The sequence below is a fragment of the Mustelus asterias genome, chromosome 27 (genome assembly GCF_964213995.1).
Source record: "Mustelus asterias chromosome 27, sMusAst1.hap1.1, whole genome shotgun sequence".
NCBI lineage: Eukaryota > Metazoa > Chordata > Chondrichthyes > Carcharhiniformes > Triakidae > Mustelus > Mustelus asterias.
In genome coordinates this window covers 42,316,671-42,340,854 of record NC_135827.1, presented here as the reverse complement: position 1 = coordinate 42,340,854, position 24,184 = coordinate 42,316,671, and the positions used below count along the sequence as shown (strand labels likewise).

The 24,184-nt window shown below is 45.8% G+C and overlaps 1 protein-coding gene across 7 annotated transcripts in view; it reads left to right on the top strand.

The window, feature by feature from the left end:
* usp2a (ubiquitin specific peptidase 2a) overlaps nucleotides 1-24,184 on the top strand; it is a 112,014-nt gene that overhangs the window by 3,339 nt on the left and 84,491 nt on the right. The window contains exon 2 of one of the 7 annotated variants that reach the window (XM_078199130.1): nucleotides 1,372-1,478. Coding sequence is in view for 1 of the 7 variants with exons in the window: in XM_078199128.1 (XP_078055254.1) it covers nucleotides 8,275-8,374 (100 nt within the window). In the remaining 6 variants the exon portion in view is untranslated. Of the gene's footprint in view, nucleotides 1-1,371; nucleotides 1,479-8,189; nucleotides 8,375-11,015; nucleotides 11,184-11,223; nucleotides 11,245-11,800; nucleotides 11,991-12,110; nucleotides 12,133-24,184 lie in introns of those variants that run through there. The other 6 variants (XM_078199128.1, XM_078199131.1, XM_078199133.1 and 3 more) reach the window with 6 other exon arrangements.

The window sequence follows — 24,184 nt, the reverse complement described above, 5'->3', positions numbered from 1 at the left end:
AGGATCTCATTGAATGGCGGGGCAGATTTGAGGGGCCGAATGGCCTTCTCCTGCTGCTAATTCTCATGTTGAGGCACCACTGGCTCTTGCTGCCATTCCTGTGTTGTTTCTATTACTGGCTGGTAACTCTCCTTTCTGGACTGACACTCCGCACAATCGGGACTGCTTTAGGCAATGCAGTCAGTGTTTTAGATTATGTGTGACCACGGCCACTCGGTGTTACGCAGGGTAGATACACTGTCGCTGCATTATCTTTGCAGAATATTTGTAACCAGTGCAGGAACTGATTAGACACCACAGGAATTATAATAATTGAACTCCTTGTGAAATACATAGTGTGCTGTTTTTAAATCTCAGTGTTCTCGGTCCCACACAAAAAAAAGACTACCTCGGAGTGTTCTAAAGCATTTTACAGTCTTGCTGCCCCCAAATGATGCAGAGTACACCCCGTACTACCCCCAATGAAGTATTGTGGAAATACAGCTACTGTTATATTGGAGGAAACACATCTGTCAATTCACACACAGTAAAATCCTACAAACAGCAATGTGATCATCTGTTTTAGTGATGTCAGTTGAGGGATAAATATTACCCAGGAAACCAGGAAGGACTTCTCTGCTTTCCTTTGATCTTTTATATCAACCTAAGAGGGCATATGGGACTTTGGTTGAACATCTCATCCCAAGAATGTGTGGGTGATAAAATATTTAAGGTTTCGATTATGGAACTTGCTAAGTGGGGGAACCTCCAGGCACAGCACTGGTCACAGAGGCAGCTCACTGTAGCATACAGCATGTAAAGGGTTAACCTCTCAAACTTGTGTAGTAAGTATAAGAATTAGTTCCTGTAATTGGACCCTTTGTACTAGGCCTAGTTAAACTCAGGGCTAAAGCCTGAAAACTCCAAATAGAACCACCAGATCCTAAAAATAATATTTCAAACAGTTTCCACAAGGTCTGTGGGTTTAATTTACAGATTGAGAAATTGGGTGGGATTTTCCAGCCGCGCTCGCCTCCAAAACCGGAAAATCCCGCCCGAGCTCAACGGACTTTTCCATGGTCCGCTCCTCACCCGCTCCGATTCCCATGGTGGGCAGAATGGGAAAATTCGCCCCATTATCTTTATTTTATTTGTTTCTTATATCTGGAACCTTGGAACAATTCTGTACCTAATTGAAAAGCTACTCTTGTAGTTTGAACACAATTGAATGATCTCAATGGACCCACATCTGGTGGGTGGGTGTGTGTATGGGGTGGGGGATTATGTTCGAGGGTTTTCACAGTTGGGGTATATTCTGGGGCTGTTTGCTGTGTCTAAGGGTTGGGTGCTATGTTCAGGGCTTCTCAATGACTGAACTGTTCTATTTTTTAGATTCCTGGGACTTTAGTTTCTTCGCCTGGAACCAGGAATGGAGTAAACAGAACAAGCGACCAGAAGAGAGTTTCCAATCCTGTGACTGCTGGAAACAGCCTGAGCAGGTAAACTGGGCATCGTGACTTGCTGAATCACTTAGTAATGAGCTGCATTTGCATTGTCCACATCGGAGCACTTTGCAGCCAATGAAGTATTTCTGAAGTGTAGTCACTGTTGTAATGAAGGTGACACAGAAGCTAGTTTGATAATGACCAGATAATCAGATTTAGTGATGTTGATTAAGGGATAATATTTGATGTTGATTAAGGGATAATATTGCAAAAACACCGGGGAGAATTTCCCTGCTCTTCAAATAGGATTGTCTATATCCACCTGAGAGAGTTTAAAACCAGCCAATAATTTCTACTGCGGTCAACCATGGCTTCAGTTGGCTTTGCAAGGCTGACCAGTACTAACCACCTCATTCAGTCAGGTTTTCCTGCCTGATGGTCCCACACACACAGCTAATATTTCCTGTTGCAGGTTGGAGAGCTGATGGCCTCACGGTATTATCACTAGACTATTAATCCAGAAACTCAGCTAATGCTCTGGGGACCCAGGTTCAAATCCCGCCACGGCAGATGATAGAATTTGAATTCAATAAAAAAAATCTGGAATAAAGAATCTACCGATGGCCCTGAAACCCATTGTCGATTGTCAGAAAAACCCATCTGGTTCACTAATGTCCTTTAGGGAAGGAAATCTGCCGTCCTTACCCGGTCTGGTCTAAATGTGACTCCAGAGCCGCAGCAATGTCGTTGACTCTCAACTGCCCTCCAAGGTCAACTAGGGATGAGCAATAGACGCTGGCCAGCCGGCGACGCCCATGTCCCATAAATGAATTTTAACAAAGGTACGATGGGAGAGTAACAATCGAACAAAAGGATGCCATTCAGTTAGATGGTAGCCCACCTGTACCTCAACACCGTGCACCCACCTCTGATCCAGATGTTCTTATGTTAGGACACTGAAGGATAGGAAATAGGAACAAGAGTAGACCATTCGGGCCCTTAAGCCTGCTGTGTCATTCAATATGATTGTGGCTAATCCTTGCCCAGACAATGTCCAGATTAAATTCCCCAGCCAGGGGAAGTCCCTGTCTCAGCATCTATCCTCACAAACCAGGTAAGAGTTTTTATGTTTCAATAAGGTCATATCTCATACTGTCATTCAGAGGGAGATGGTAGCGTGATGGTATTGTTACTGAACTAGTAATCCAGAGGCCCAGCCTAATGTACTGGACACACGGGTTCACATGCAGTTGGTGGAATTTAAATTCAATTAATAAATTTGGTATTTAAAAAAAGCTAGATAATGATGACCACACAACCATTGTCGATTGTCATAAAAACACATCTGGTTCACTGATGTCCCTTTAGGGAAGGAAATCTGCCGTCCTTACCCGGTCTGGCCTATATCTGTCTCCAGAGCCAAAGCAATGTGGTGGCGAGTAGCGGCAAGCCACTCAGTTGTTTGAAACTGTTATAAAGCCAAAAAGGAATGAAACCAGACGGACTCCTGTTGTCGACCTAAGCCACGGAAATGACCACTGCACAGCCAACCCTGCAAAGTCCTTCTTACTAACATCAGAACTAGCTGTGTTCCGTAGCCAAGTTGTTCCAGTACAGCTACAATACTGGCATCTATCCAGCAATGTGGAAAATTATCAGGTGTGTCCTATACACAAGAAACAGGACAAATCCAACCCGGCCAATTACCGCCCAATCAGTCTACTCTCGATCATCAGTAAAGTGATGGAAGGGGGTCATTGACAGCGCTATCAAGCAGCACCTGCTCAGCGATAACCTGCTCAGTGACGCCCAGTTTGAGTTCCACCAGGATCACACTACGGACCTTGGTCCTTGACAGTCTTGGTCGAAACATGTATAAAAGAGCTGAACTCCAAAGGTGAAGCAAGAGTCACTGTCTTTGATATCAAGGCAGTATTTGACTAAATGTGGCATCAAGGAGCAAAACTCCAACCAAGGGGAAAACTCTCCGCTGGTTGGAGTCATACCCGGCACAAAGGAAGATGGTTGTGATGGTTGGAGGTCAATCATCTCAGCTCCAGGACATCACTGCAGGAGTTCCTCAGGGTAGCGTCCTGGGCTCAAACATGTTCAGATTCTTCATCAATGACCTTCCTTCCAAATCAGAAGTGGGGATATTTGCTGATGACTGCACAATGTTCAGTATCATTCTCAATGCCTCAGATACTGAAGCAGTCTGTGCCCAAATGCAGCAAGACCTGGTCAACATTTGGGCTGACAGGTGGCAAGTAACATTCACACCACATAAATGCCAGATAATGAATGACCATCTCGGAAAGGAGAGAATCCAACCATCGCCCCTTGACATTCAATGGCATTACCATCACTGAACCCCCATTATAAACATCCTGGGGGTTACCATTGACCAGAAAAGGAACTGGATGAGCCATATAAATACTGTGGCTAAGGGAGCAGGTCAGAGGCTGAGAATCCTGCAGTAAGTAATTAATCTCCTGACTCTCCAAAGCCTATCCACCACCTACAAGGCACAAGTCAGGAGTGTAATGGAATACTCTCCATTTGCTTGGATGAGTGCAGTTCCAACAATACTCAAGAAACATAACACCATCCAGCTTACAGAGACAGCAATGCATACCACCTCTACAAAACTTCGCCAAGGCTCCTTTCACAGTATCTTCCAAATCTGCAACCTCTACAATCTAGAAGGACAAGGCAGCAAACACATGGGAACACCATCGCCTGGAGGTTCCCCTCCAAGCCATACACCATCCTGATTTGGAAATATATTGCTGTTCCTTCACTGTCATTGGGTCAAAATCCTAGAACTCCCTCCTTAACTGCACTATACGTGTACCTACATCTCAGGGACCATGGTGGTTCAAGAAGGCACCTGACCACTTGTGTATTCATGTTATTTCTAGTGTTTCCTCACCAGCAGCTTTGCAGTAGAACAAGGTCCCTTTAAGAGACTGATCACATGATGTCACTGATTATATCATCAGCCATTTGCACGGGAAAATGGGCGGTCTATCTTTGCCTCCCGTAGTGTTCACTTGCTTTCAATAAAGCTCTTTGTTTGAAATTCCGGTCCTGTAGCCTATCTTTTGAAACCTCCACGTAGAAAACTGGCGACGAGGTGGTCAGACCACACTTGCAGTCACTCCAAAAAGAAAAGAATGGTGAAAGTCCGACAGCATCGTAGACACCTGACAGAAGAATAAATATCAGGAATTATCTCTACACGAAAGCTGGTGACGGAGGGAAGCCCAAACAACAGTCACAGCCCCTGGAGGAATCAGAAAATAATCAAAGATTCTGGAGAAAGCAACTTTGGAAAGAAGCTCACTGCTCGCTCTGCCCAGACAGATCTGGAACAGTATCAGGAGCACTGGAGTAGCAAGCACCCTGCAACAGCAAATTTAGAGCTTGGAGTCTTGTAAAACATGAAAGGAAACGGGCTGCACTCAGGCTTCCCTTGTTTTGAGGATAAGGAAGCAAGGTCGTGCTGGAAACATGTGGCACATTGTGCTCACTCAGCCCCCTTTCCATAGTGAAAATAGTGAGAGGTTTTGGTGCCGTGGGACCACTTGATGAGAATGCAGAGCAATGGACTCATTTACTGAGAGATTCAACTATTATGTCCAAGTGAATAAGATAGTGGCAGATATAGTAGTTCCAACTTCCCTGAGCATAGTGGGGATGGAAGCAATTAACCTTCTGAGAAGTCTGGTACAGCCAGAAAATCTAGGCACAAAAACCTATGATGAAATAGTGGAAATATTACAGGACCACAATTCACAGAAACCTTTAGTCATTGCAGAAAGGTTTAGGTTCCATAAGTGTAACCAACAAGAAGGTGAATCGATCACACAGTTTCTAGCTATCTTGAAGAGACTAGCTGGACATTGAAGCTATCTTGAAGAGACTAGCTGGACACTCTGAATTTGGGGATATCTTGAACAACACCATTAGAGATCAATTAGAATGAGTTGATTCAAAAGTGGTTGTTCACAGAAAGCAACCTAACCCTTAAAAAAAGCTTTGGAAGGTGCTGTATCAATGGAACTAGCAGCAAAAGAAGTTCAACAGTTGAGTTCAAGCACAAGAATTCATAAGATGTCAGCTGAAAATCGAACACAGCCTTGCAATTGCCATTGGTGTGCAAAAATCAGGCATTAAGCTGCAGATTGTTGATGCAAAGACATCACGTGCAGGAATTTGAAGTTTGAAATTTATTTATTCGTCACAAGTAATGCTTACATTAACATTGCAATGAAGTTACTGTGAAATTCTCCTAGTCGCCACATTCCAGCGCCTGTTCGGGTCAATGCACCTAACAAGCACATCTTTCAGACTGTGAGGGAAACCGGAGCACCCGGAGGAAACCAGAGCACCTGGAGGAAACCCATGCAGACATGGGGAGAACGTGCAAACTCCACACAGACAGTGACCCAATCCGGGGAATCGAACCCAGGTCCCTGGCGCTGTGAGGCAGCAGTGCTAACCACTCTACCACTGTGCCACCCCCATTTTGAGACATTTTGTGGAATTGTGGCAAAAAGGGCCCTGGTCAGACCCCACCTGGAGTACTGTGCCCAGTTCTGATCGCCTCATTACAGAAAGGATGTGGAAGCCATAGAAAGGGTGCAGAGGAGATTTACAAGGATGTTGCCTGGATTAGGTGGCATGCCTTATGAGGATAGGTTGAGAGAGCTAGGTCTTTTCTCCTTGGAGAAGCGAAGGATGAGAGGTGACCTGATAGAGGTGTATAAGATGTTGAGAGGTATTGATAGAGTGGATTCTCAGAGGCTTTTACCCAGGGCTGAAATGGTTGCCACGAGAGGCCACAGGTTTAGGGTGCTGGGGGGTAGGTACAGAGGAGATGTTAGGGGTAAGCTTTTCACAGAGGGTGGTGGGTGTGTGGAATTGGCTGCCGGTAGTGGTGGTGAAGGCGGATTTGATAGGGTCTTTTAAGAGACTTTTGGATAAGTTCATGGAAGTTAGTAAGATAGAGGGTTATAGGTAAGCCTAGTAGGTAGGGACATGTTCGGAGCAACTTGTGGGCCGAAGGGCCTGTTTGTGCTGTAGCTTTTCTATGTTCTATGTTCTAAAAGGGCCAGAACACCAGGGAAAAGGTCTGATTGCGTACGGCACTGACCTAGCACACTCAACAACCCAAGTTTCTCCGGCATTGCTCACGGTTAAACGTCACCTACGCACAGCGTTTGATTTACTTAAACCACGCAGGACAAGAGAATTTGTCAAGAAAAAAACAGCAGGATCAGGTTACACAATGAGAGAAAAAGGAAAAATGTTATTTCAGCAGGATGAAGTAGTTCCGGAAAGCAACTATACCATAAATGAAAAGTGGATACCGGCCATCATCTTGGCACAAACTAGACCGGTCTCCTATACTGTACAAATACGAGATGGTGTAATATGGAGTAGATCAACTTTTGGCAACAAGAACCAATCTGCCAGGGACAGAACTGACAGAGAGTCCACTTCAAGCTGTACCAAGAAAATACCTAGACCTTCCTGAGAACATGGTACTACCTGAACCAATGGAGAAAGGCAGCACCTCAGTTTCAAACACTTCAACACCAAGCCTACCTCAGAACACTATGTCGATTCCGGTCAAGACAACCACAGAAAACATCCAAACCAAGCCAAAGACACCACCACCTGATGTCCTGTAACTAAAAAACAGATACCTGAGGTTCGCCGACAACCACACAGAACGACGGCCTCTGAAACGCCTGACCAACTGACTGGTTTTGTTTATTAATGGTTCACATTGCTCATTTTGATGGTTAACGCTATACCGTTATTGGTGTCAGGAACCTTTGGTTTAAAGGGGGAGGAAAAGTATTGTGTGAGTATCCATGTTATTTCTAGTGTTTTCCTCACTGCAGCTTTGCAGTGGAATGGTGCACTTTAAGAGACTGATCACATGATATCATTGGCCATTTGCAACCTGTAGTGTTGACATCCTTTCTATAAAACTCTTTTCAAGGCCTGCATCTTTTAAAACCACAACCGCCACCTTCTCAAGGATAGTTTTATGGGGTGAGAGATGAGTAGGTGAGGGAGTAGTTGGGAGTTAGTCTAGTGGAAGGGTAAGTTGATTTTTAGTAGTCGAGGGGTCAGGATTAGCCAGATAGTGTCCAATAGGAAGTAGTAAATAGTATGGTTACCCAGGAATCAGCACTGGTTTTAATCCTGCTAACTTTTTCTGGGTAACCATCCTACACTCTGACTTACAGAGGGACCCCGAGCCCACCTTGGGGTATGACCATCCAGAGATCGGAAGGTTTAATTGTTGTGTTGGCAACAAAAGAGGGAGCTCCCTCCCTCCCCCCCCCCCACCCCCGATCCCACACACCCCCCAGCCACTCCCACACACCCCCCACCCCCTCCCACACCCCCAACCCACCTCCCTTCTCCTACCCCCAGAACCGGAACACACCGAACACTGTAATGTCTTCCCGGCTCCTCCCACCTTTTTCTCAAAATCTATGACGGTTGCTTTGACAGATCCTTTGTGAAAAGTAGATTCCAGTTGCTGCTGTTTGTGCATTGATTCTGAAGCTGTGTATATTTCCCTGAGAATGGGCTGCCACTTTTCCGGATGGAACAATACGATGTATCAGGGAGCTGCTCTGATAATCTTGCTTCTGAGATTCTCTTACATTTAACCTGCTCTCGCTTTTTCGGATGTTGGGCTGACTGATTCAGAGGGTGTGTCTGTAATTCACTGCCCCGACATGTTTGCAGCAAGACTGAGTGCAACTTGTTTCCACATCTCAGAAGAAGCTCAGACCTTTACAGTGAGCAGAATAAGCAGACAATGATGGTAAATCCTTACGGAAGAATTCTCCATCCTGTGGATCCCATAGGCCTGAGTTGGGTAGCGGTTAGCCCAGCTGAGCACCCTGCACTGTATAATGGTGAGCTGCTTTAGTCTGCGTGGGTGGGGAGGGAGTGGGTGGGAGAGACACACTGGGTGAAGTACTGTTCAGTTGCTCACTGACTGCTAGTTACAGGAGTTTTGAGCTCTTGGGGACATTTTATTATGATTGAAGTGTTAGAAAGTCATTTGTATACAAGGCTTGGACTGTCTTTAATATGGAAGATTAAGAAGTAATCTAATTGCTTAAGATAATTAAAGGTTTTATTAGAGAGAAAATATTTCTCTGGTAAGTGGAAAATATTTCTCTGGTGATGTCAGGAAGCACTTCTTCAAACAAAGGGGTGGAGCATTTAAAACAGAGATGAGGAGAAATGACCTCTCTCAAAGGGTCGTGACTCTGTGGAATTCACCACCCCAGAGAGTGGTGGATGCCGGGACACTGAGTAAATTTAAGGAGTAGGTGGACAGATTTTGAATTAGTAATGGGTTGAAGGGCTATGGTGAACTGGCAAGAGAGTGGAGTTGAAGTCAAGATGAGATCAGCCATGATGGTATCAAATGGTGAAGCAGGCTCGAGAGGCTGAATTGCCTTTCTTCCTGCTCCTCGGTCTTATGGTATCTGGAACTCCCTCCAGTTGTGGCTGGGTTTTAATTGGAAATTTCAACATTGAGAGAGCTGAGAGTTTTCACAACAAGCTGAGTCATAATCTAACTGAACGGTGGGACAGCCTCAAGGGGCTGAATGGTCTCCTCCATTTCCTTGATTCGTATAAATTGCAAGTTGCTGTCATCTTAATGGAGCGAGTGGGGGCAGGGAATCTTACCAACGTTGTGACCTTTAAGCAAGTATGTGCTGGGAAATGAATCATGAATTCAGATCTAAGGATTGCTTCATTGTTGATGAAAATTATTTCAATTCATCTTCAACAATCCACATCAAGAAAAAAATTAACTCTTTTAAAAAATGACTTTGTGTGTCTGAGTGGTTTACAATTTAAATATATCCAGGCGACCCGTTTGAAAACTCACTTAGAGTCATACAGTCAAAGAGATTTACAGCATGGAAACAGGCCCTTCGGCCCAACTTGTCCATGCCACCCTTTTTTTTAAAACCCCTAAGCTAATCCCAATTGCCCGCGTTTGGCCCATATTCCTCTATACTCATCTTACCCATGTAACTATCTAAATGCTTTTTAAAAGACAAAATTGTACCCGTCTGTATTATTACCTCTGGCAGCTTATTCCAGACACTCACCACCCTCTGTGTGACAAAATTGCCCCTCTGGACACTTTTGTATCTCTCCCCTCTCACCTTAAACCTATGCCCTCTAGTTTTAGACTCCCCTACCTTTGGGAAAAGATATTGACTATCTCGCTGACCTGTGCCCCTCATTATTTTATAGACCTCTATAAGATCACCCCTCAGCCTTCTACGCTCCAGAGAAAAAAGTCCCAGTCTATCCAGCCTCTCCTCATAACTCAAACCATCAAGTCCCGGAAGCAACCTAGTAAATCTCTTCTGCACTCTTTCTAGTTTAATAATATCCTTTCTATAATAGGGTGACTTGAACTGGGCACAGTATTCCAAGTGTGGCCTTACCAATGTCTTGTACAACTTCAACAAGACGTCCCAACTCCTGTATTCAATGTTCTGACCAATGAAACCAAGCATGCCGAATGCCTTCTTCACCACTCTGTCCACCTGTGACTCCACTTTCAAGGAGCTATGAACATGTACCCCTAGATCTCTTTGTTCTGTAACTCTCCCCAGTGCCCTACCATTAACTGAGTAAATCCTGCCCTGGTTCAATCTACCAAAATGCATCACCTCACATTTATCGAAATTAAACTCCATCTGCCATACATCAGCCCACTGGCCCAATTGATCAAGATCCCGTTGCAATCCGAGATAACCTTCTTCACTGTCCACTATGCCACCAATCTTTGTGTCATCTGCAAACTTACTAACCATGCCTCCTATATTCTCATCCAAATCATTATTATAAATGACAAAAATCAGTGGACCCAGCACCAATCCCTGAGACACACCGCTGGTCACAGGCCTCCAGTTTGAAAAACAACCCTCTACAACCACCCTCTGGCTTCTGTCATTAATAGTAAGAAGTTTAACAACACCAGGTTAAAGTCCAACAGGTTTATTTGGTAGCAAAAGCCACACTTTTGTGTGTGGCTTTTGCTACCAAATAAACCTGTTGGACTTTAACCTGGTGTTGTTAAACTTCTTACTGTGTTTACCCCAGTCCAACGCCGGCATCTCCACATCATTCTGTCATTAAGCCAGTTTTTTATCCATTTAGCTACCTCACACTGGATCCTGTGAGATTTATGCAACAACCTACCATTTGGTACCTTGTCAAAGGCCTGTCTGATCTAAACCTAAACAAGTGGTGACTGAATATTTTAAGCTTCTGTCTCTATATTGAAGTTGTAAACTTTGATTTAGTGTTTTGAAAAACGCAGGTTCATTATTCTGTGCAAGTCCCAAAGTTGGAAGGAGGTGTTTGGGATTTTATTGAACAGTGGCCACTTTGATACACATGGCCTTGTTCGTCCTCTATCCAACCAAGTGTAGACAGTGACTGAAGATCGAGAGCTGGATTTTCAGTGCTCTGCTGGGACAGAATCAGGTGCAGGCACACTTAGAAAAAAAATAGCTCTCCCAGATAGTGTGTCAGTCTTCCAAATCTCAGTGTCGCAATGGAATTTTAAAAGGCAGGGCCACAGAGGTGGGGAGAGCCAGCTACAAGCCTGCCTCTAATTAACTAGCTGTTACACTCGAAGAACTTGTTAACGGGCTGGAGAGGGACAGAATCAAATTTTCAAAGGTAAGAACAGAGAGTGATTGGTCTGCGGTATCTTAGCACACAGCTGCTGAAAGCACAGCATGTATTTATTGTTTACTATTGCTGCTGATTTAAAATCTTTAAAAAAAAATACATTGTATGTGCTGTGGCACAAAATGGTCATTGTTTGAACAGAGTGAGTGAGTAAGTTAAGTGAACGTTTGGCTATTTTCCGGGCCGCCAGGCTCCAGGCTTTCTCCTTTCCTGCCAGCTCCATCCCCTCCCCCCGGCAATCCCAAACCCAGTCATGGCTGCTATTGCCTTTGAAAGTTGGCTTCTGGAGCCAGTGCCTCCCTCCAGGCAGCACCTAACAACATAAATTGGGTCCAAATTTACTTCCAGTCCAGTTTGGACCTCTGCATTTAAAAATCATGTGATTGTGGTCGCGTTGGGACCCCGAAATCATCTAGGTGTCAGGTCCTCAATCGGGGATTGAAAGTCCAGCTCAGAGGGTTCAGCTGTTGCCCCTGGAATGTCCCAGGATTTACCGCTACACCAACTGGCCTTGTCTGTCATTGCATTCCTTATCAGGAAGTGAAGGAAGAGGATAATTTTAGCTCACATTCCGTTCTGCTTTAAGATAGCTAAGCCTGTGTTAACACTCTCCCAGCCTGTCAGCTGGGTCTATGTAACCCGGAATTCTCAAACACCAGAATCTGTTTGGAGCTGAAAACATGGGGAATGGAGGTTGGAAGAGGGTCTGATCTTTGGTAATGTCACTATCTTGGCTTGTGTTTGTCGTCTGAGAATCGGATTAATGTCTCCAAACCTGAGGAGAATTTATTCTAGGTAAGGACAGGGAATTTTCACTTGGGCGATCTAGTTTCTGTTGAAAACCAGTTACTGGAGATCGATTTGAAGCTGGCAAAAGCTTTCTGTTTCCTCTCATGAAGGCTCTCAATGGCTGTGAATTTAGAATAGTTTGCAGTTGGTAAGTTTATAAAAAGTAAAAGTATTATGGAACTATAAACTATTTATAGAGAAGGGATTTATGCGTTTAAATTATATATAATCTCTGCAAAAGAACATCAGTAGGTTCAACAACTTAAATATAAATTTAAATTTTGGATTTTAACTCCTCCCTACAGATTAGATTGTGACGTGACTGGGATTAATTCAGTAATGAGATGTCTGATCTCACTTGTTGCACTGTTATGCTGCGATTGATCACATTACTAAAGTTATGTATGTAATTTTGCAAGTGTTAATAATTGAAAGTAAATTTGATGCCATTTAAATTTTAGCTTGTAATCTTTTAAAAATATGACCAGTTTATTACTTTTGGTGTTGTTCTGGGACACCTGACTGTGGTTTATATCTTTCACTGAGACACTGACTCCGCTAATGTCTGATGATGCTTTCGGCTTCAAACAGTTTTCCAAACTCTCAAAGTCAATCGTTTGAGAGCAAGATGTTGGTGCTGGAAAATAAATAGCTTCTCATTTGCCATCAAGTATTTCCAGGTCTGATAGAGCACGGGTCAAAACTCTCTCTAACAGTGCTTCAACTATCTGCTTCACTTTTAACTTCAGTAACACCTCCCACACCAGTAATGCTTCACAAGTTAGCGAGAGGTTACCGATGTCCTGTAAGTTTCTGTGATTGGTGTAGTCACTGACGTTGGTGAGTTTCTGCTCACTCCATTCAGGACGCCACGTCAGACTGATGATCTGGTGAGGCTCTCAGGATTGGTTGCATTTGACTGCAGGGCATATGGCTGGATGTTTAAGTTTCTGTGCCACCCAGTGCCTTAGGCTGCTGGTTATGCTGTTGCCACATCGCTCACACTGCCACCCTGGGATGGGAGTTCTGAGAGATTGATGTTACAGTTCATTCCTTTGGTAGAATGTGTCACTCTGGATCGGTGGGTAAAATCACAGGTTTTGGACTGAGGTACTCGTTTAAACGTGTTCCCACAGTTTGGTCTTTAGGCAGTGGGAGTGGTTCAGTGAGCAGCACTCTCAATTCAGAGCCAGAGGGCCATGTAGACAACCTCCACACAGGGACTTGAGCACGTCAGCTAGGCTGACACACCCGGTGAAATATTGAGAGAAAATCAATCCTGAGAACATACTCCAGAGTCAGAGGGTCAGTGCTGAGGGAATGCTGCACTGTCAGAGGGTCAGCGCTGAGAGAGTGCCGCACTGTCAGAGGGTCAGTACTGAGGGAGTGCCGCACTGTCAGAGGGTCAGTACTGAGGGAGTGCCGCACTGTCAGAGGGTCAGTACTGAGGGAGCGCCGCACTGTCAGAGGGTCAGTACTGAGGGAGCGCCGCACTGTCAGAGGGTCAGTACTGAGGGAGTGCCGCACTGTCAGAGGGTCAGTACTGAGGGAGTGCCGCACTGTCAGAGGGTCAGTGCTGAGGGAATGCTGCACTGTCAGAGGGTCAGTACTGAGGGAGCGCCGCACTGTCAGAGGGTCAGCGCTGAGAGAGTGCCGCACTTTCAGAGGGTCAGTACCGAGGGAGCGCCGCACTGTCAGAGGGTCAGTACTGAGGGAGCGCCGCACTGTCAAAAGTATGTCTTCTGGATGAGATGCTAAATGGAGGCTAATGTGCCCTCTCGGGTGGATCTAAAAGATGCTGAAGTGTTGCTTTCTCAAGTGCCCCAGCCAACATTCTGCCTGTAACTGAAACCACCAAAATACATGAACTGCTCATTCCTTATACGTGATACGGTGCTGATATTACTGCTTATGTTACTGCACTCATCATTTACAGAATGTGATGGAGAATTTGAACTGAGTTTAAAAAAGAAATCAGGAAATAAAAAGCAGATCTCAGTAAAAGTGACCATGAAACTGTTGGATTTTGTTAAAACCATTTGGTTCATTAATGTTCTTCAGTGAAGGAAATCTGTCATCTTCACCTAGTGTGGGCTGACATGTGACTCTAGTCTCACACCAACAGGGATGACTCTTAACTTGAGAGTGACGCACATCTCTGGAAAATTGAAAAGGGATCAAGTTGAGTAAAAAGTGATTGTTTGTGAAGCACATTGCAGCATCCTGAGAACAGGAAAGGCGCTATATGAATGCAGGTTTGGTGTCTAATGTCCATTCTCCTACCTCAGGATTGCTCCAGATCTGTTTCCTCTCCCTCTAACCCATTTCCCTCTGACTGAATGAAATGACTTTCTCTCGATAATTTCTCTGGCACGAGTTGTCTCTTTGCGTCTGGATGTCAGTTAGTTATGATGATCCTTCTAAATGCTGCCATCTGAACCTGGTTTAGGGGAAATTGAGAGATTTTGATATTGCAAGTGGATCTACTGTACAGGGTATACAATCTATTTAAAATCCAGGTGCTCCAATTAAAATATCAGATACAAATATCATTTTTTCATCAGTGCCAGAAAAGGTCATTTTAAAAACAAATCTTCACAAGTTTCTGTTTTGTATTTCCAGGCTCACTTTGACTTGTGGTAATCCTCTTCACCCTTGACAAAGTGGAGAAGCCCCCACTGTACACATGGCTTTACAGTCTTAGTAACAACCCATCCTTGCAGTTACATTAGTTTTGTCACAGGTCTGTGGTGGGGGGCTGGATACAATCCTGGTGCTGGAAGCAGGATCGGTAATTGGTGCGGAAGAGAGCGGGGACATGGTTCCAAGGTTAGACTGCCACCGCCAGAAAAGGTTGAGCAGTTGAGACTGAGGGATCACCAGATTCTTCACAGTCGCTTCAGCTTTTGGGAGAGTTGGATCCAGATTGTCAGGTTTTTTTCAGGAACCTGAGAATAAAATCCGTCTTTTCGTTAGAGAGAAGAAGGTTAAGAGGTGACTTAATAGAGGCATACAAGATGATCAGAGGATTAGATAGGGTGGATAGTGAGAGCCTTTTTCCTCAGATGGTGTTGGCTAGCACGAGGGGACATAGCTTTAAATTGAGGGGTGAGAGATATAGGACAGATGTTAGAGGTAGGTTCTTTACTCAGAGAGTAGTAAGGGCTTGGAATGCCCTGCCTGCAGCAGTGGTGGACTCGTCAACGTTGAGAGCGTTCAAGTGGTTATTGGATAAACATATGAATGATATTGGAATAGTGTAGATTAGAGGGGCTTTAGATTGGTACCACTGGTCGGCGCAACATCGAGGGCCGAAGGGCCTGTACAGCGCTGTAATGTTCTATGTTCTAATAACAGTCTGTTCATTCGACTTGTGTGTCTCACAGGGTTATCAGTTATTAACATTTTTGATTTTCATCAGCAGAATAGCTTTCTGAACATTATTCCTGCTCAGATTCCCGTCCCTGCTCAGATTCCGAACACTGTTCCTACCCAGATTCCTGCTACCATCAATGCACCTGGAACCTGTCATCTGTTTTAGAATCCTTTATTTATTTTTTGCCTTTGGTGCTTTGATCACTGACTGAAGCCTTTTGTGTAATCCAGATGTCAGAACATTTCAGGGTGATGTTCTTCCTCACTGGGATCTGAGTCACACGTCTGGGTCAGTTCCAGTTGGATCTGTACTGCATCAACCCTCTTTAGTTTCCCCTCCCCCACCAATCCTGCCCCACTCGGCCCTATACTCTCCCCCTCTCTTCCCCACTCCCCCCTCTGTCAGCACCCCTATCTCCTCTATCACAGCTCAGCACAATTTTAGTTCCGTTGTGTTAAAGTTGCCTTGTCGATGTGAGCTGCTTTTCAGCTGTGTTTCTGAAGAGGGACAAAGGAAATAGGAGCAGGAGTAGACCATTCAGCCCATCGAGCCTGTTGACCATGGGCCACCCCTCCCCCCACCTTGATTCCCTGAAAGACCAAAGGTGTGTCTTTTTTTTTAGAAACCCTACAGTACAGAAAGAGGCCATTCGGTCCATCGAGTCTGCACCGACCACAATCCCACCCAGGCCCTACCCCCATATCCCTACATATTTTACCCTCTAATCCCTCTGATCTACACATCCCAGGACACTAAGGGGCAATTTAGCATGGCCAATCAACCTAAGCCGCACATCTTTGGACTGTGGGAGGAAACCGGAGCACCCGGAGGAAACCCACGCAGGCACGAGGAGAATGTGCAAACTCCACACAGACAGTGACCCAAGCCGGGAATCGAACCCAGGTCTCTGGAGCTGTGAAGCAGCGGTGCTAACCACTGTGCTACCGTGCCGTCTCTCTCAACCTTAAATATTGTGGAGCATCCATTACTCTCCAGGCAAGAAATTCCTAAGATTCACAACCCTTTGAGTGAAATAATTTCTCTTCATCTCAGTCCTAAATGCTTGGCCCCCTTTTCTGAGAATGTGCTCTGGTGACAGGACTAAGGGATGCGCTGAGTAATCTGAGACTCTCAAACTCTGTATATCCTGACATGAAATAATCATCAGGAGTATAAGCATTTCAGGGTGATATTGTGCTCTGTGTGTCTTGTGGATACAGTGAGTCCTTCCGAAACGTTATGTTTGTGTATCTCTGCATCACAGGCTGTGTTATAAAAAGTGAACCCAGAAACCCGAAGTCCACAGAGTGAGCAGTGTTGGTGAGATCCTGCTCTCAGCACTGGGACTGAGAATCGAAGCACAGTCAGTAATTTGAGTTTATCAATATTTTATTGGGAGCGTTTATTGTGTAGCTGTTTGAGAGTGGGTGGTGAATGTGCCTTTCACTGGGACTCTGGGTAAACAACAATCTCCAGCAGCATCACCAGAGAACAAAAAGCTGGTATTTCTACCGTGTCTTACAGCATCCCAGATATCCCAAAGTGCCAACAAAACACTTTTTAAAAGTGTGTTCACTGCTGTAGAGTGGAAATGTGGCAGCAAATTTGTCGACAGCAAGCTCCCCAAGCAACAATGTGATAATGATTAGACCATCTGATCTCCTGTACTGCAATTGTCCATCTGTAATTACCATGAGAAGGTGATGCTTTCTGTAGTTTATCAGTTACTAGTGGTGTACCGCAAGGATCTGTTTTGGGGCCACTGCTGTTTGTCATTTTTATGAATGACTTGGATGAGGGTGTGGAAGGATGGATTAGTAAATTTGCGGATGACACTAAAGTCGGTGGAGTTGTAGACAGTGCGGAGGTTACAGAGGGACATAGATAAGCCGCAGAGCTGGGCTGAGAGGTGGCAAATGGAGTTTAATGCGGAAAAGTGTGAGGTGATTCACTTTGGAAGGAGTAACAGGATTACAGAGTACTGGGCTAATGGTAAGATACTTGGTAGTGTGGATGAACAGAGGGATCTGGGTGTCCATGTGCATAGATCCCTGAAAGTTGGCACCCAGGTTGATAGGGTTGTTAAGAAGGCGTACGGTGTGTTAGAAGGATTGAGTTTCGGAGCCAGGAGGTCATGCTGCAACTGTACAAAACTCTGGTGCGGCCGCATTTGGAGTATTGCGTACAATTCTGGTCGCCGTATTATAGGAAAGATGTGGAAGTGTTGGAAAGGGTGCAGAGGAGATTTACCAGGATGTTGCCTGGTATGGTGGGAAAATCGTATGAGGAAAGGCTGAGGGGCTTGAGGTTGTTTTCGTTAGAGAGAAGAAGGTTAAGAGGTGACTTAATAGAGGCATACAAGATGATCAGAGGATTAGATAGGGTGGGTAGTGAGAGCCTTTTTCCTCGGATGGTGTTGGCTAGCACGAGGGGACATAGCTTTAAATTGAGGGGTGAGAGATATAGGACAGATGTTAGAGGTAGGTTCTTTACTCAGAGAGTAGTAAGGGCGTGGAATGCCCTGCCTGCAGCAGTGGTGGACTCGTCAACATTGAGAGCGTTCAAGTGGTTATTGGATAGACATATGGATGATATTGGAATAGTGTAGATTAGAGGGGCTTTAGATTGGTACCACTGGTCGGCGCAACATCGAGGGCCGAAGGGCTTGTACTGCGCTGTAATGTTCTATGTAGCGATTTAACACAACTGAATGGATTCATGGTCTAAATCAGTTAGTTATTCACAGATTTCTGGATTCCAACAAGTTGCTGTGAGATGTTGAGATTGAGACCAGTGTGGGCTGTTCTACTGAGCTGGGTGTGAGTGTGAGATTGGGGCAGGAGGGTGATTGTGCTGTGTGAGGCTACGGAATGGATCTGAAACCAGATTAATTATTCAACAATTCTTTGTGCTCCTGATGCAATACCTCAGGATTTCGCTCCATTTTCACTTTTTTAGTTATGGGTGTTGCTGGCTGGACCAGCATTTCTTGCTCATTTCTAATTGTCTTCTTGAACCCCTGCAATCCTTGTGGTGTAGGTACATCCACAGTGCTGTTAGGGAGGGAGTTCCAGGATTTTGACCCAGCGACCGGTGAAGAAGCAGCCAGGTGGGGAACACCACCCTGTAATTAAAGCTCCGTTAGTTTTTAACCCTTTGTGCTTCCTAGCGTGAATCTCACAATACACACGACAAGCTGTGGGTGAATTTCTCTGATGTGGAGATGCCGGCGTTGGACTGGGGTTAGCACAGTCAGGTTAACCTGGTGTTGTGAGACTTCTTACTGTGTTTACCCCAGTCCAACGCCGGCATCTCCACATCATGGCTACCATCGACACCGCAAACTACCGGCTTCAAATGGAGAGGATCTCCAAGAAGATCGCGCACATCGACATAACCTGGTGTTGTGAGGCTTCTTATGGTGAATTTCTCCACATGGGATGTGCTCTGAAGGAGACCGTGTCAATAGTAAAGGTTGCACCAAGTTACACCCATACTGCATTTCACATGGATCTTTTGGAGGTCTTGATCCCTCTAGAATTGTCACGTTCCACCTGATATTTAACCACTTTCCAAACCCACCACCGCTACCTCTAGAAGGACAAGAGCAGCAGACACCTTGGAGTACCATCATCTGGAGATTCCCCTCCAAGTCACTCACCGTCCTGATTTGGAAATAAATCAGCGTTCCTTCACTGTCGCTGGGTCAAAATCCTGGAACTTCCTTCCTAACAGCACTGTGGGTGTACCCACACCTCTGGGACTGCAGCAGTTCAAGAAGGCAGCTCAAGGACAACAAATGATGGGCGATAAATGCTGGCCCAGTCAGTGTCATCCACATCCCATAAATGAATTAAAAAATACCTGTATCCCACAATCCTGGTCTAGACTGATTTTTGGCCTTTTATATGTTTACTTTGATTTGATTTGATTTATTATTGTCACATGTATTAACATACAGTGAAAAATATTGTTTCTTGTGCGCTATACAGACAAAGCATACCGTTCATAGAGAAGGAAAGGAGAGAGTGCAGAATGTAGTGTTACAGTTATGCTAGGATGTAGAAAAAAATCAACTTAATGCGAGGTAAGTCCATTCAAAGGTCTGACGGCAGCAGGGAAGAAGCTGTTCTTGAGTCGGTTGGTACGTGACCTCAGACTTTTGTATCATTTTCCCGACAGAAGAAGGTGGAAGAGAGAATGTCCGGGGTGCGTGGGGTCCTTAATTATGCTGGCTGCTTTGCCGAGGCAGCAGAAAGTGTAGACAAGAGTCAATAGATGGTTTGCGTGATGAATTGGGCTACATTCACGACCTTTTGTAGTTCCTTGCGGTCTTGGGCAGAGCAAGAGCCGTATCAAGCTGTGATACAACCAGAAAGAATGCTTTCTATGATGCATCTGTACAAGTTGGTGAGAGTCATAGCTGACATGCCAAATTTCCTTAGTGTTCTGAGAAAGTAGAGGCTTTGGTGGGCTTTCTTAACTATAGTGTCGGCATGGGGGGACCAGGACAGGTTGTTGGTGATCTGGACACCTAAAAACTTGAAGCTCTCGACCCTTTCTACTTCGTCCCTGCTGATGTAGACAGGGACTTGTTATGGTAATGCAGTTTGAAAGATTTTGTCTGTCAGGCGGCTGTAAATACTTTGACTCATAAACAAAATCTGCTCCACTTCCTAACACTTCTTCAAGACTTCTTAATTTCATAGTATTGTGTGCAGTTCTGGTCACCACACTCCCAGAAGGATGTGGAAGCTTTGGAGAGAGCGCAAAGAAGGTTCACCAGGATGTTGCCTGGTCCCGAGGGCATTGGCTTTGAGGAGAGATTGAATAAACTAGGATTGTTTTCACTGGAAAGACAGAGGCTGAGGGGAGACCTGATAGAGGTCTACAAAATTGAGAGGCACAGACAGGGTGGATAGTCAGAGGCTTTTTCCCAAGGTGGAAGTGTCAATTACCAGGGGCACAGGTTCAAGGTGAAAGGGAGAAAGTTTAAGGGAGATGCGCGGGGGAAGATTTTCACGCAGAGAGTGGTGGGTGCCAGGAACGCGCTGCCAGAGGAGGTGGTGGAAGCAGGTACATTAGCAACATTTAAGAGGCATCTGGATGGGTCCATGAATAGGGAGGGAATAGAGGGATACGGACCAGTAAGGGCATAAGATTTTTTTCTTTAGTTTAGTTAGGGCATCATGATTGGCATAGGCTTGGAGGGCTGAACGGCCTCTGTTTCTGTGCTGTACTTTTCTTTGTTCTTTAACAATTTAAAAGGAAGTTTTAATCTGTATCTAACCCGTGCTGTACCTGCACTGGTGTTGTTACATGAGACTACAGTATATAATACGGTATTCTGGTGAATACGGGTCTGTCACTGTATAACACTGGGCTACAGTACTGATGGGGATGGGTCTATCGCTGTGTAACACTGGGGCACAGTACTGGTGGGGACGGGTCTCTCGCTGTGTAACACTGGGGTACAGTACTGGTGGGGACGGGTCTGTCACTGTATAACACTGGGGTACAGTACTGGTGAGGACGGGTCTGTCACTGTATAACACTGGGGTACAGTACTGGTGGGGACGGGTCTGTCACTGTATAACACTGGGGTACAGTACTGGTGAGGACGGGTCTGTCACTGTATAACACTGGGGTACAGGTCTGTCACTGTATAACACTGGGGTACAGGTCTGTCACTGTATAACACTGGGGTACAGGTCTGTCGCTGTATAACACTGGGGTACAGTACTGGTGGGGACGGGTCTATCGCTGTGTAACACTGGGGTACAGTACTGGTGGGGACGGGTCTATCGCTGTGTAACACTGGGGTACAGTACTGGTGGGGACGGGTCTGTCACTGTATAACACTGGGGTACAGTACTGGTGGGGACGGGTCTGTCACTGTATAACACTGGGGTACAGTACTGGTGGGATGGGTCTGTCACTGTATAACACTGGGGTACAGTACTGGTGGGGACGGGTTGTCGCTGTATAACACTGGGGTACAGTACTGGTGGGGATGGGTCTGTCACTGTATAACACTGGGGTACAGTACTGGTGGGATGGGTCTGTCACTGTATAACACTGGGGTACAGTACTGGTGGGGAGGGTCTGTCACTGTGTTACACTGGGGTACAGTACTGGTGGGGATGGGTCTGTCACTGTATAACACTGGGGTACAGTACTGGTGGGATGGGTCTGTCACTGTATAACACTGGGGTACAGTACTGGTGGGGACGGGTCTGTCACTGTGTTACACTGGGGTACAGTACTGGTGGGGACGGGTCTGTCACTGTATAACACTGGGGTACAGTACTGGTGGGGATGGGTCTGTCACTGTATAACACTGGGGTACAGTACTGGTGGGGACGGGTCTGTCGCTGTATAACACTGGGGTACAGTACTGGTGGAGATGGGCCTGTCACTGTATAACACTGGGGTACAGTACTGGTGGGGACGGGTCTGTCACTGTATAACACTGGGGTACAGTACTGGTGGGGACGGGTCTGTCGCTGTATAACACTGGGGTACAGTACTGGTGGGGACGGGTCTGTCACTGTCTTCGAGAGGGCAATTGAGAGTAATCCACATCACTGTGGGTCTGCAGTCACATGTAGGCCAGACCGGGTAAGGACGACTGATTTCCTTCCCTAAAGGATATTAGTGAACCAGACGCATTTTGAAGACAGTCGATATTTGTTTCATTGTCATCATGAGCCTTCCAGACTTTTATTGAATTCAAATTTCACCATCTGTCATGGTGGGATTTGAACATGAATCCCAGGGCATTACTCTGGCTCTCTGGATTACTAGCCCAGTGACAATACCAGTGCGCCAAAACCTCTCCATAAAAATGCTAGATAAAATAAATCACATTGTGTATTTTTTCCCGTTGTTCCTGTTTGTTTGTGGAGGGTACCGGATTTCTGGAAGCTGAAAATTATAAATCAGCTCCCTTTCCCCCCACTCCGTGTCTCCCCCTCTCTATCGGCCCCTCTCCACCTCTGCATATCTCCATCCATCATTGCCCTCTTTTTCTCCCTCCTCTCCAAATCTGCCATAGATACATAGATACATAGAACAGTACAGCACAGAACAGGCCCTTCGGCCCACGATGTTGTGCCGAGCTTTATCTGAAACCAAGATCAAGCTATCCCACTCCCTATCATCCTGGTGTGCTCCATGTGCCTATCCAATAACCGCTTAAATGTTCCTAAAGTGTCTGACTCCACTATTACTGCAGGCAGTCCATTCCACACCCCAACCACTCTCTGCGTAACGAACCTACCTCTGATATCCTTCCTATATCTCCCGCCACGAACCCTATAGTTATGCCCCCTTGTAATAGCTCCATCCACCCGAGGAAATAGTCTTTGAATGTTCACTCTATCTATCCCCTTCATCATTTTATAAACCTCTATTAAGTCTCCCCTCAGCCTCCTCCGCTCCAGAGAGAACAGCCCCAGCTCCCTCAACCTTTCCTCATATGACCTACCCTCCAAACCAGGCAGCATCCTGGTAAATCTCCTCTGCACTCTTTCCAGCGCTTCCACATCCTTCTTATAGTGAGGTGACCAGAACTGCATACAATATTCCAAATGTGGTCTCACCAAGGTCCTGTACAGTTGCAGCATAACCCCACGGCTCTTAAACTCCAACCCCCTGTTAATGAAAGCTAACACACTATAGGCCTTCTTCACAGCTCTATCCACTTGAGTGGCAACCTTTAGAGATCTGTGGATATGGACCCCAAGATCTCTCTGTTCCTCCAGTCTTCAGAACCCGACCTTTGACCCTGTAATCCACATTTAAATTAGTCCTACCAAAATGAATCACCTCACATTTATCAGGGTTAAACTCCATTTTTCAGCCCAGCTTTGCATCCTATCTATGTCTCTTTGCAGCCTACAACAGCCCTCCACCTCATCCACTACTCCACCAATCTTGGTGTCATCAGCAAATTTACTGATCCACCCTTCAGCCCCCTCCTCTAAGTCATTAATAAAAATCACAAAGAGCAGAGGACCAAGCACTGATCCCTGCGGCACTCCGCTAGCAACCTGCCTCCAGTCCGAAAATTTTCCATCGACCACCACCCTCTGTCTTCGATCAGACAGCCAGTTACCTATCCAATCGGCCAACTTTCCCTCTATCCCACACCTCCTCACTTTCATCATAAGCCGACCATGGGGGACCTTATCAAAGGCCTTACTAAAATCCATGTATATGACATCAACTGCCCTACCTTCATCAAACACATACACCCAGATCCTTCAGGTAAGGGGACCAGAAACTGGGGCTCTCACCAAGGACCTGGATAGTCGTAGTGAGATTCTTCTCCCTCCGAGTCTCCACTTCCCTCCACAATAGAGGTCAGTGCGCTTGCTGTTTGCTGTAGCTACAGATACAAGAAGACACGGTGGGCACAGCGGGTTAGCACTGCTGCCTCACAGCGCCAGGGACCCGGGTTCCATTCCCGGCTCGGGTCACTGTCTGTGCGGAGTCTGCACCTTCTCCCCGTGTCTGCGTGGGTTTCCTCCGGGTGCTCCGGTTTCCTCCCACAGTCCGAAAGACCGTGCTGGTTAGGGTGCATTGGGCCGTGCTAAATTCTCCCTCAGTGTCACCCGAACAGGCGACTAGGGGACTTCCACAGTAACTTCATTGCAGTGTTAATGTAAGCTTGCTTGTGACACTAATAAATAAAACTACCCCTTCCCAAATGAGGGAAATTAGACAACACAACTCCCAAGTAAACGTCTCCCTCAGTCTCCCATTCTCCATCACCCTCTTTATCCTCCCCATCCCCTCCGTCTCTCTCTCTCTCCCCCTC